This window comes from Pongo pygmaeus, chromosome 22 (assembly GCF_028885625.2).
Source record: "Pongo pygmaeus isolate AG05252 chromosome 22, NHGRI_mPonPyg2-v2.0_pri, whole genome shotgun sequence".
NCBI classification, from domain to species: Eukaryota; Metazoa; Chordata; class Mammalia; order Primates; family Hominidae; genus Pongo; species Pongo pygmaeus.
In genome coordinates, this window is record NC_072395.2 from 1,467,713 (window position 1) to 1,481,710 (window position 13,998).

Genomic DNA, 13,998 nt, shown 5'->3' on the forward strand with positions numbered 1-13,998 from the left:
GGAATATACAATAATGGGGAGGAAAACCTCAAAATAAAAAAATAAAATAAAATATCCCAGAGCTGGAGGAGAAATTTGAGATTCTTATTGAAAGGTCCTGCTGAGTGCTTAAAAGTAAGAAGCAAAAACCTCATCAAATTAATTTATGGTAAAATATCAGCTGATAAAGAAAAAAATCCTAAATGCCTGAAGAAAAAAAGTAAAACCCAAATATTACCTATTAGAGATTGAAGAATTAACTTGGTATCATAGTATTCATCAGTAATAAAAACTAAAAGAGAGAGAGATAATGTTTCAAAGTTATGAAGAACTGTAAATTGTGTCTAAGTTTTATATGCCCAGGGAAGCCAACATTTGCTGTGAGGGAAGAATGAAGACATAAGACAAAAGGACGCAAGGAACTTACCAATTTCAGACTCTCTGAAAAAACTTCTTTAGAATACAGTCCAGCAAGATAAATAAATTCAAGATAGAGGAAGATGTACAGTATGTACAACAAGCAAGAATATACAGTAAATCTTAAGGTTAAATCTAAATAATTGTTAATATATGAGGAAAAAAGAAAATTTAGTGTTAAGATTCTAGAAGACATAAATACGGGAGACGAGAGGGGAAGAAAGGAAGAAAACTTATTAAAAACATTTTTGTCGGCCGGGCCTGGTGGTTCACGCCTGTAATCGCAGGACTTTCGGAGGCCAAGGCAGGCGAATCACGAGGTCAGGAGATCGAAACCATCCTGGCTAACACGGTGAAACCCTGTCTCTACTAAAAATACAAAAAAATTAGCCAGGCATGGTGGCAGGCACCTGTAGTCCCAGCTACTCGGGAGGCTGAGACAGGAGAATGGCGTGATCCTGGGAGTCAGAGCTTGCAGTGAGCCAAGATCGTGCCATTGCACTCCAGCCTGGGCAAAAGGGCAAGAGACTCCTTCTCAAAAAAAAAAATAAATAATAAATAAAAATAAAAAAATAAGAAAAAAACATTTCTGGCCAGACATGATGGCTTGTGCCTGTAATCTCAACATATTTTCAGTCCAAGGTGGGAGGATTGTTTGAACACAGATGTTTCAGACCAGCCTAGGCAACACAGTGAGACTCTATAAGAAAATTTTTAAAAATCAATTAGGCATGGTGGTGCACACCTGTAGTTCCAGTTACCTGGGTCACTGAGGTGAGAGGATTACTCATGCCCAGGAAGCTGAGGCTGAAGTAAGCAAAAGAGCAAGACCATGCATCAAAACAAACAAACAAAAACCTAAACAACGAACAGAAAACATTTTTTTAATTTGGAACGATGATATCAACACTGATGAATTCTAATAAACTTTTAATAGAGGAATTTTATCACTTATATTTATAAAACATCATATTATGTTGCTATAAACATGTGTGTGCAACTATCTTTTTCATATAATGACTTCTTTTCCTCTGGGTAGATACCCAGTAGTGGGATTGTTAAATCAGATTGTAGTTCTACTTTTAGTTATTTAAGGAATTACCACACTGTTTTCCATAGAGGTTGAAGTAGTTTACATTCCCAGCAGAAATGTAAAAGTGTTCCCTTTTCAGCACATACCCACCAACATCTATTATTTTTTAAATTTTTTATTATGGCCATTCTTGCAGCTGTAAGGTGGTATTGCATTGTGTTTCTGTTTTGCATTTCCCTGATCATTCGTGATGTTGAGCATTTTTTCATGTTTGTTGGCTATTTGTATATCTTCTTTGTAGAATTATCTGTTTATGTCCTTAGCCCATTTTTTGATGGGATTCTTCATATTTTTCTTGCTAATTTGTGTGAGTTACTTCTAGATTCTGGATATTCATCCTTTTTCAGAAGTATGAATTGTGAAGATTTTCTCCCCCTTTGTGGGTTGTCAGTTTAATCTGCTCAGTGTTTCTTTTGCTGTGCAGAAACTTTTTACTTAAATTAAGTCTCACTTATTTATCATTTTTTCTATTGAATTTGCTTTTAGGTTCTTGGTCATCAAGCCTTTGCCTAAGCTAATGTTTTGAAGGGTTTTTCTGATGTTATTTTCTGGAATTTTTATGGTTTCAAGTTTTAAGTTTTTGATCCATCTTGAGTTGATTTTTCTATAATGTGAGAGATGAGGATCCATTCACATTCTTCTACATGTGGCTTGCCAATTACACCAGCAACATTTGTTTGAATAGGGGGTCTTTTTTTTTTTTTTTTTTTTTTTTGAGACGGAGTCTCGCTCTGTCACCCAGGCTGGAGTGCAGTGGCGGGATCTCGGCTCACTGCAGGCTCTGCCTCCTTGGTTCAATCCATTCTCCTGCCTCAGCCTCCCGAGTAGCTGGGACTACAGTCCCCCGCCACCACGCCAGTCTAATTTTTTGCATTTTTAGTAGAGACGGGGTTTCACCGTGTTAGCCAGGATGGTCTCCATATCCTGACCTTGTGATCCACCCACCTCGGCCTTCCAAAGTGCTGAGATTACAGGCCTGAGCTACTGCACACGGCCTGAATAGGGGGTCTTTTCCTTACTTTATGTTTTTGTTTGTTTTGTCAAATATCAGTTGGCGGTAAGTATTTGAATTTATTTCTTGGTTCCGTATTCTGTTCCATTGGTCTTTGGTCTATTTTTATGCCAGTACCATGCTGTTCATGTGACTATAGCCTTATGGTATAGTTTGAAGTCAGGTAATGGGATGCCTCCAGATTTGTTCTTTTTGCTTATTCTTGCTTTGGCTCCGTGGGCTTTTCTTTGGTTCCATACGAATTTTAGAATTGTCTTTTCTAGTTCTGGGAACAATGATGGTGTTATTTTGATGGAACTTGCATTGAATTTGTAAACAGCTTTTGGCAGTATGGTCATTTTTACAACGTTGATTTACCCATTCATGAACATGGGATGTGTTTCCATTTGTTTGTGTCATCTATGATTTCTTTCAACAGAGTTTTATGGTTTTCCTTGTAGAGGCCTTTCACCTCCTCGGTTAGAAATATTCCTAAGTATTTTTTTTTTTTTGCAGCTATTGTAAAAGGCATTGAGTTCTTGATTTCATTCTTAGCTTGGTTGCTGTTGGTGTACAGCAGAGGTATGATTTGTGTACATTAATTTTGTATCCTGAAACTTTGCTGAATTCATTTATGAGTTCTAGAAGCTTTTTGAAGGAGTCTTTAGGGTTTTCTAGGTATATGATCATATCATCAGCAAACAGCAGCAGTTTGACTTTCTCTTTACTGATTCGATCGTTTCTTTCCCTCCTTTTATTTGACTGAGGTTGTTGTTTTTCATTTTCTTTCCTTTAGAGCAATGATTTTCAAGGGGTTACTGTTGGGTGTTCTGAATGGATGACTTCTTTGTTGAGAGAATTAATTTACAGATGCAATATGTTTAGCATTCCTTACCTCTGCATACTAAACTCATATCCCAGTCACTGGAGCTAGCAAAGATCACTCACACAATTCAAAGGAGTCTTAGGGAGGCTATTTCCTTCCTCTTTGATAGTCACTGTCCTACTTTTTCATTTTCTTTTTCTTTTTTTAGACATAAAATCTCATGCTCTCACCCAAGCTGGAGTACAGTGGCACCATCATAGCCCACTGCACCCTGAACCTTCCAGGCTCAAGCCATCTGCCCACCTCAGCTGCTTGATCAACTAGGATTACAGGCCAGAGCGACTGTTCCATAGTTGGGAAATAGGAGAAGCTCCTAGATCAATTACACAAGCACTTTCTCCTTTGTTCCTAACACACCCATTTAAGTGTGTATTTTCAGACTAAAGACAAGCTCTTAGATTAGGTAAAAGTAACATTTAAAAATAACTATAATAATAAAGAGTATATAAATAACAAGGTAAAAAATGCTAATTTTCGGACAAAGTGAAAAATAAATACTAGATGAAATCTAATTAAAAGAAAGCACGTACAGTCGGCAATGAAAAGTAAACTCAAGGTGAAAATAAAAAGTACTTAAAATGTTAATGAAATTTTTGGTCCATCAAGAACATATGACAATTATGAAACTTACACAGGGTCAGCATCACTAAATTTAAAAACCCAAAATATTCCACAATCTGAAACTTTTGAAATGTGAACATGACACCAAAAGAGGAAATTTCCACACCTGAAATATTTGCTTTCTTCCTCTTCTTTTCATTAATTGATTTTTCTTTGATCATACGATGAAGGCAATCTTTGCTTCTGATGGTTCAATGCACACATAGATTGTATACAAACCTTGTGAACAAAATTAATCAAATAATTCTATAAAATTAATTTCAGGGAAAGTGTATAAGGTGTATAGGAAACACAAATGAATTTTGCTTTAGACTTGGGTCTCATCCTCAAGATATCTCATTGTGCATATGCAAATATTGCAAAATCTGAAATAAATAAAAAATCTGAAACTCTTCTGGTCCCAAGTGTTGCAGATAAGGAACAGGCCACTTCCATACCTAATAACACGACTTTTGAAAACTAAAGCCGCTCGTATACCTAATAACACGACTTTTGAAAAATGAAGTAGGCTGAGTGCGGTGGCTCACGCCTATAATCCCAGCACTTTGGGAGGCAGAGGCGGGCAGACCACAAGGAGATGGAGACCATCCTGACTAACACGGTGAAACCCTGCCTCTACTAAAAATACAAAAAAATTAGCCAGGCATGGTGGCGGGCGCCTGTAGTCCCAGCTACTCGGGAGGCTGAGGCAGGAGAATGGCGTGAACCTGGGAGGTGGAGCTTGCAGTGAGTTCAGATGGCGCCACTGCACTCCAACCTGGGTAACAGAGCGAGACTCAGTCTCAAAAAATAAATTAAATAAATAAATAAAGCAAATTCTATAGAGAGGAAAATGACAAATTTACCATTATAGACTTTTTTTCTTTTTCTTTTTCTTTATTCCTTTTTTTTTTTTTTTTTTGAGACAGAGTCTCGCTCTGTCGCCGAGGCTGGAGTGCAGTGGCATGATCTCGGCTCACTGAAACCTCCGCCTCCTGGGTTCACGCGATTCTCTTGTCTCAGCCTCCCAAGTAGCTGAGGCTACATGTGCTTGCCACCATGTCTGGCTAATTTTTGTACTTTGAGTAGAGACGGGGTTTCACCGTCCTGGCCAGGGTAGTCTTGAACTCCTCACCGCATGGTCTACCCACTTCGGCCTCCCAAAGTACTGGGATTACAGGCTTGAGCCACCACGCCCAGCCTGGGTGACTTTTTGACATGAACTTCTCAATCATTGACAGATGCATAATGAAAAAATCTAAGTAAGCACAAATAAGCACGTACGAAATTTAAATAGAAACAATTAACAAGTCTGGTGAAAATATAAATGTATGCATATCCCTCTGATAGAGAACACACATTGTTTTCCAATAGACACAGATGTCACAAAAATTAACCTTGTATTAGGTCAAAAATAAAAATGTTCCTGAACTCGTTTTTTAAAATTCAAGTATGTCAAATTAAATCAAGTAATCCTTCAACTTAGAGCAATATATAAGAACATCAAACATGTAAACATCAAAAGACAGAGATAAGACAAAAAATGGCACTGTCCCTTTATGTGCCCTAAGTTGCAATGTCAAGCTATAGTTGGATATTATTCAACCATTTCCTGCCCATTGCCTAGAGGTGGGGGTCTTCACTTCCCTGTCTATTCTAGGACTGGAACTGCCTCACGACCCCTACAGCTTAAGGATGAGTGGAAAACGGAATGCCATCCAGATATTTCAAGCAGAGCCTCTGCCAGCAGGACCAGGCGACCATTCCTAGGACAGAGATTGTTCTCACCCATTATCAAGGCTTTCCTCCAGGCTAAAACTGTGGGTCTCTAATGGAATTCTTATTCAATTTTCTTACCCCATTAGGGTACCCAAAATTTTCTTTAATAGAAATCTTAAATTTTTAAAATTTTATTACTATTATACTTTAAGTTGTAGGGTACATGTGCGCAACGTGCAGGTTTGTTACATATGTATACATGTGCCATGTTGGTGTGTTGCACGCATTTAGCATTAAGTATATCTCCTAATGCTATCCCTCCCCCTTCTCCCCACCCCACAATAGACCCCGCTGTGTTATGTTCTCCTTCCTGTGTCCATGTGTTCTCATTGTTCAATTCCCACCTATGAGTGAGAACATGTGGTGTTTGGTTTTTTGTCCTTGCTATAGTTTGCTGAGAATGATGGTTTACAGCTTCATCCGTGCCCCTAAAAAGGGACATGAACTCATCATTTATTATGGCTGCATAGTATTCCATGGTGCATATGTGCCACATTTTCTTAATCCAGTCTATCTTTATTGGACATTTGGGTTGGTTCCAAGTCTTTGCCATTGTGAATACTGCCGCAATGAACATACGTGTGCATGTGTCTTTATAGCAGCATGATTTATAATCCTTTGGGTATATACCCAGTAATGGAATAGCTGGGTCAAATGGTATTTCTACTTCTAGATCCCTGAGGAATCGCCACACTGACTTCCACAATGGTTGAACTAGTTTACAGTCCCACCAACAGTGTAAAAGTGTTCCTATTTCTCCATATCCTCTCCAGCACCTGTTGTTTCCTGACTTTTTAATGATCTTAAATCTTAAATGCAATAACATAAAGTAAAATAAAGCCTAAGTCCCAACAAGGGGAAATTTTCAGAAAGAATCTGAAAACTTCCCGCGTTTTCTTGTTATGTTGTAACGAGTGCTCCTGTAATTCTCCTATTAAGGATTCAGACAATGGTGGTTAATTCATTCTGCTTCTTCTGAGACTAGGAAACAAATTACAGGGTATGTTATATTGCAAGTGTAGATTATGCAGTCTTCATCAACAGAAACAAAACATGATGGGGGGCGGGGATGGAAATATTTAAGTGAATTTTAATTGAAAAGTTTCGTGGTTTTAACATTAAAAGACATGCCTATAAAATAAGAACCCATAAAAGTCTTCACTAAAATGGTAAAGTGCTCATTTCCAAGTGGTAAAATACTGAAACTTTTTCTTTTCATCGTTGATAGTGATTTATTTAACATTTCAATATTTTATCGTTATTACGATTGTCATTATTTTAGACGAATGCACGGAAGTCAAAGGACTTCCAAACGCACGGAAGTCAAAGGCTACCTTCACCCTGGTAGCCTTGCGAATGTCCACTGCTGCGCGTGGGGCTTTCTGGGGATTGTAGTCCATAGGCCTCCTTGCGCATGCGCCATGGTACCAGACGCTAGCTGCGGGCGACATTGTTCGGGATGCTGGGGTGAGTCCAGCGTGGACCGCGCCACTCTCGGAAGCGTAGCCAGGAGTAGGGCTGCAGGATGTGCAGCTGTGACCTGTCCCTGTGGACTGAAGTAGGAGGAGTGGAATAGGGGACTGGTGACCAATGATAAGGCCTCGTGGGTGGGGTAGGCTGGGGAAGTTCAGCGGCCCCTGCCTACCCGGGGTGGGATGGGAAGCGCGTGGGCTCGGTTTGGGGAGCAGCCCTGGGTTTGACAAAACGTGCATCTTCACGTTTCGTGACAGCGACTTGCGCTGTGACACCTTGGGTCGAGGCTTAGGGTCCAGTCTTGGAATGTGCATCTCTGGATGAGGGCAGAGGGGCGCTGGCTCAGAGTTTGGGAGTAATGGCTGGGGCTGTGCCTCCCTGAATGGGATGAGGGATTTGCTTAAGCAGCTTTTCTCTGGAGATAGAGGATGGCTTGGGCTATTCTCGCTCAGTTTGGCGCGGGCGATTCTGACTCAGCACCCCTAGGTTCTTGGATGGGGATTTGTCTTGGGTCTGAACTCTGGATTTTAGCAGCTCTGACTCCATTGGGGCATTTCTGACTTCAGGGCAGAAGTTCCGGCTTCTGGCAATAAAGAAACAACTCAGACTGTAATAACTCAGGAGTTTAATATCACCGCATACATTTTGAAAAGAACGGTCCCAGGCCTGGCGCGGTGCCTCCCTCCTGTAATCCCAGCACTTTGGGTGGATCACGAGGTCAGGAGATCGAGACCATCCTGGCTAATACGGTGAAACCCCGTATCTACTGAAAAAAAAAAAAAATTACAAAAAATTTGCCAGGCATGGTGGCGGGCGCCTGCAGTCCCAGCTACTCCGGAGGCTGAGGTTGGAGAATGGTGTGAACCCGGGAGGCGGAGCTTGCAGTGAGCTGAGATCGCGCCACTGCACTCCAGCCTGGGCAACAGAGCGAGACTCTGTCTCAAAAAAAAAAAAAAGAAAAGAAAAGAAAAGAAAAGAACTTCCCCAAATTATTAACTCCATTCTCACCTCACATGCTGTGAGCCAGGGAGTACGGAATTTGAGTATTATAAAGCACATGAGCAAATGTAAGTGTTAAATTACACTCAACAAATTTGAAATTTGAATGCTCTCTGTATATTTGATAAAGTTAGAGATTTAGTGTTAATTATTTTAGGTGTAATGGCAGCTTTTATTACATTTCTGATCGTGTTTCTGAACAATTGCAGTTCCAGATTCAGCTGCACTTTTCCTCTAGGTCTTCATTCGCTGAAGAGGTTGATATGGGCATCTGGTCTCATTCGTGATGTATTCCTCAGATCAGAGTAGTTATCAGGTTGAGGGATGAGAAAGGCATTTGTGTGAGAGAGCTGTGTGGACTTTGGCAGTTAGGGAAAAAACAAGAGTCCTGAGGTGCCACGTGTCCCTTGTCTTTGCCTCCCCACATTTTCCACCCTGCTGTCTGCCTTGAAAGGCCGCCATTGCCTTCTGGCATTGCTTGTCTTTGGCCAATGGGAAGTCTCAACAGGAAGGTTTGGAGAGAGGAAGAAGTGTGAGTTGGAGGATCTTGTCCCCGAGTTCTCTCTCTGCAGGATTGTCACAGATTAGCTGCCCTTCTAAACAACAGGTAATGGTTTTGGTGGTCCTGGCCACACAGTCCTGTCAGTTCCAGGCTCCAGGGACTGCTCCCTTCCCTTACCTCTTAAAGCCCAGGTAGTATAATGGCACCTCCCTGTCACTTCCCAGGATAGAGAATTATCCACTCTGATTTCCTTACCCCCAGCCAACACCATTGTAAGCCGTCTGTTTATTAAACTCACCTCAAATTTGAATGTGCCATCTGGTTACTGCCATGGCCCATAGTTGAAACAGGCAGGGAGTGTCTGAAGCCAGAAATTCAGGAAACCAAACCCTCAACCATATATGTGTGACTGCATGTGTGGAGATGTGTGCTTGAAAATAAACCTGTCCCATTATTGGCTCTTAAGAGAGAACAGGTACTGGAAGTACAGGGTGAGTTTATGTCTTTGCACGTGCATCTAATGTATAATATCCAAGACAAGTCTATTTGTGCATTTGTTAATATTAAGAAACACTGATTGAGTGCTTGTTAAATGATAAGATCCTTAGCAAGTACAGTGGATAAAAGACTACGGCTTGGTTTTTTTTTTTTGTTTGTTTGTTTGTTTGTTTTAGGATTTGTAGTTTTTTGACAGGGGAAAGGAGGAGTGTTTCCTTGGTAGGTTTTAACTATTTTAAAATGATGTAATTCATGCTGTATTAATGACTTGAACCTTCCTTATTTTGGCCTTTGTTGGAGCCCAAAATAAGAAGTGATTAATGATGTCTCTTAAAGGTAGTAAAAGAGAGAAAAAGAGTCCAAGGATTTACCCTAAAGACATTTCATATTCTATTAACCTGTTTCTATAACCCTGTGAGCTGCAATTCAAAGGGTAGCCAACAGACCAGTGCCAATAAATCATATTGGTCTGTGACCAGATAATTTGAGAACTTGAGTGAAGATGTTTAAAATTTTGTCTTATTGATTAACATAATAATAACAATTGGGCTTTAATTTGCATACCTTCTTAATTTCCTTTTTCCAGTAATTTCTTTTTACTGTATCTTACCAAAATATCAGTCTGTGACAGGCTGAAAGTAACAGTAATAATAATAAAAAAACTAGTCTTTTATCACAGATAGTGTGAGAAGCACTATCTTAGAAGGCAGAAACCTGGTTTTTGGCTTTTATTTTTTAATCTTTGGAGTTTCCACAGTGCTTAAAGTGGCAATTTTATTCAGTAAGTTTCTCCACAAAGGCGAGAGGCAATTGTGTTTACAGGGTTTATCTGATGGAATCCCAATAAAAAATAGACAGAACACTCAAATGGGGTAATTTGAGAAGAGCTTAATAAAGGGACAATCTATAAAGTTGTAGGCAGGCTGTGGTAATCAACAAAGGGTATGGCAATATTTAAGAGCTAGTGATAGCAGGGTAACTTACTGACTTTAGGACTGAAGGGCTAAGGGAGGAGGCAGTCGCTAAAACCTGAAGAAAGATTCATTGGATGACAGCTGCCTGATGGTGGCCATGAACTTTGGTCAATGGATATGGAACATAGCCATTCCACAGCAACCTTTAGGGAAAAACCTGGGGGAATAAATATTCTGACTTCACTCTTGTCCCTTCCCTGGATCTCTTGCTGACTTTCCCCATTGGCTGAACCCAACTGGAATCTAATCGGCAAGGGAATCCACTGATATAAGCAGTACAGGAAGGTGCTTTAGTTTATATGAAGTAGCAAGCTTAGAAGGTCTGTCTATCTACTTTGCTACTTGCTGTCTGAGAGCATGTATAGTTCAGTATACCATGAGCATTTCCAGAGCAGAGGATGTGTCTTATATGTCATAGGTGTGTCATCAATATTTGCAAAAGCAGTGGATAGAATGGCTGCTGGAGAGATAGTTTAGGAAGCCAAGAGTCAAGGTGTAGACGTTTAAAAATTTGCATTATTGATTAACATAATAATAAAAATTGGGATTTAATTTGTATATCTTGGCTAATTGCAAGTTCTTTAGACCACAGGCCTGGCCATAGAAGGTCAAGTCTTGCATGTAAAAGTGGAAATAGCAGAAGGCCCCTGTCATCCTGAGATTTCTCTCTTTTTTTTTCTTTTTTTTTTTTTGAGACAAAGCCTGTCTCTGTTGCACAGGCTGGAGTGCAGTGGTGCAAGCACAGCTCACTGCAGCCTCTGCCTCCCAGGTTCAAGTGATTATCCTGCCTCAGCCTCCTGAGTAGCTGGGACTACAGGTGCCCGCCACCAATCCCAGCTAATTTTGTATTTTTAGTAGAGACAGCATTTCACCATGTTGGCCAGGCTTGTCTCGAACTCCTGGCCTCAAGTGATCTACCTGTCTCAGGTTCCCAAATTGCTGGGGATTACAGGCGTGAGCCACAGTGCCCAGCCCTGAGATTGCTCCCTTATTCAGCAATTCTGGAGCCTTTTTTCCAGCATTATACAGATGTAGATTATGTCAGTTCATTCACAAATCTGAGAAAAGGAAAAGAATGTGCAGGTTTTGACCCAAAAGCTTGAGGAGAGAGATAGGAGTTACACAGTGGTCTCAGATTGAGGGACTGGGGACAAATCTAGGGAAGTCTTGAGGAGGTGGGAGTTCAGTCTGTTCAGAACGAGAAGAGACAATATCTAGGGAGAGAAGGAACTGAGAGAAATTTGTACAGATAAGGAAGGAACCAATGTTCATTTATAACTTGTTGAATCCATGATCTCATGGATTCTTTCTTCTTTGCAGTTCTGCTTTTCCAGAATCCTGCCCTTTCCAAAAGGAAGATGGTATGATTAAGTTCCAGGTAAGTTAAGGGGTTCTTTCTCTTTAAATATACTGTTCATTCTGAGGAACCAGACACTTCTGCTTTCTGAAAGGAGGTCAGCATTTTTTGAATGACTACTATGTATTAGGTACTTCATCTTGCTCATAATGACTTTGTGAGGCAGATGGTTTGACTCCCTTTATAGAAGTGAAGAAACAAACTCACAGATTTCAAGATGTCTACTTTGGTGCTACTCTAAGTGTGGTTCATGTAGCAGTACCAGTCCATGAACTACTTATCACTGCCCCATGAGGGAAAAAGAATCAAGAGTAAGTTCAGAAACTTTTATAGCAATTTGGTGTTGCCGCAGCATCCGAGTGCATGGGCAGCATATACATTGACTATACTCTAAATGTCACTGGTCTCGTTCGATAAGTAACAAGATTTGAATGGGTATCTATTGGTCAGAGTTCAACCAGCAAGGCAGAACCAGTAAGACATATATATTAAGAGATTTATCTTAAGGAATTGACTTATATGATTATGGAGGCTAACTAGGCAAGTCCAAAATCCACATGGCAGTCCCTCAGGAAGGATGGCCAGAACTCTTAGACACAGACTGAAGCCGCTGTCTATGGGTGGAATTTCTCCACCTCTCAGGGAAGCCTCAGCTCTGCTCATAAGACCTTTCAGTTTTTTGAGTCAGACATACTCAGATTAGTTAGAATAATCTCCCTTAAAGTAAACTGATTATGGACTTTAATCACATCTACAAATTATCTTCATAGCAATACCTAGATTAGTGTTTGATTCAATAACTGAGGACTGTAGCTTAGCCAAGTTGTCACATTAAAAACACCATGACAGTGTGGAGGAAGGATTTTCTTTTAATCATGAACAAAATTAATTATGAAAGTACACAAAAAAACAAATGGTATTATGAATCTCCACTTGCAGTACCCATCATGCAGTTTCAATGGTTAACTTTTTGCCAAAGAGATTTGCTTAATCTCTTTTTCATTTTTTTCTTTCCCAGAGTATTTTTAAGAGGCATGTTATTTTACACTGTATTGGTTTTTCTCTGAGCACATCACTTTTTATAGTACTATATTTTATATGCAACTAAAATGAATGAGCTCACACTTTTATCCTTCTGCCTGGAAACCATCTTGCCCAAGTCCAAGATTCATTAGGTAAATTTTCTATCTTCTAAATTACAACAACAGTTTACCAAATGTTCACCACTACATCCAGGTCACCATTTTTCCAACCTCCTATAACAGTGTCCTCAATGGTTACGGCCTGGACCTAAAGCCGATGCCATGAATATTTGGTAGCACTCTGCTGGTTTTGGTTAGCTTGGGTGTGCCCTCATAGTGAAGACAGAGGAACAAGACAGCAAGTGAACGCGTGAGATCTGTCAAGGCCCAGGTTAGAACTGGCACATTCTCACTTCTGCTTCATTTTGATAGCCAGAGTAAGTTACATTGCCAAGTAAAAACTAAAGGGGTAAGAAAACACACTCTGGTCCTTTAGTGGGATTAGTGAGTATAGAAGAGGATATTTCTAAACAGCAATCTAATTTACCACATTCTCTATGTATTTCAGTATATATTTCCTAAAATATTGACTAATGAGATAATCAATAATTATTTGGTATTATCTAATACCCAGACAATAACCAAATTTCCCTGATTATCTCAAAAATTTTTTAACCCTTGGTTTGTTCAAATGGGATCTTACCAAGGTCTATACTATCATATAGTTGGCTGTTGTGTCTCATAATCTCTTTTAATCTAGAGAAATTTGCCCCTCTACTTTATTCTCTCCTGCTATTGACTTGTTGTAGAAACCAAGTTTGGTGTCCTGTGTTCTTTCCTATGTTTGGAATGCATTTGTTTGCTTCCTTTTCTTATCTTTCAATGTGTTATCTATCCACAGTATTTCTTGTAAGTGGAAGCACCAGATGCTTGAATAGATTCAGGTTCAAGGTTTTACAAGAATACTTCATAGATGGTTATACAAGAATACTTAAGACAGGAAAAGATTTATAGATTTTTGCAAGTGTTTATTCGTTGATAAATTTGGTTTCTTAATATTTTGGGGCTCTCCTTGTATCTGCATCCTATGACAATAGCTGCCTAGGCTTCCTACAAGGCATCCATCCAGCTACAAGGGTGGTGGAGAAATGAGTGTTTTGTTTTCCCAGGCTCTATAGTTGAGGCAGAGAAGGGAGAATGGGGCGTAGGCTGGGTGAACCTCTATCCCTAACCCCTTCTCCCTACATTTGAACACCCCAAGTAGACTTCAGGGTATCTGTGTTTCCTGAATGATTAACTCAAATTCGATTTTATTGCCTCCCACAGAAGAAGGTATACAGTAGTGTTACTGAGAGAGTGATGCTATTAGGACAGCCGTGCTGACTCCCCTAGATTTTGATTTTAATCATTGTCAGATTTGGGTAATTG

At 39.9% G+C, this 13,998-nt stretch overlaps 1 protein-coding gene across 20 annotated transcripts in view; it reads left to right on the forward strand.

Moving 5' to 3' along the window:
* Positions 1-7,155: 7,155 nt before the first annotated feature.
* The window catches only part of LOC129026130 (zinc finger protein 227-like), a 36,261-nt gene continuing 29,418 nt past the window's right edge, over positions 7,156-13,998 (forward strand). For 12 of the 20 annotated variants that reach the window (XR_010125326.1, XR_010125324.1, XR_010125315.1 and 9 more), the window contains exons 1-2: positions 7,161-7,212; positions 11,512-11,569. Coding sequence is in view for 2 of the 20 variants with exons in the window: in XM_063659907.1 (XP_063515977.1) it covers positions 7,205-7,212; positions 11,512-11,569 (66 nt within the window). In the remaining 18 variants the exon portion in view is untranslated. Of the gene's footprint in view, positions 7,358-7,382; positions 8,286-11,511; positions 11,570-13,998 lie in introns of those variants that run through there. The other 8 variants (XR_010125322.1, XR_010125327.1, XR_010125319.1 and 5 more) reach the window with 7 other exon arrangements.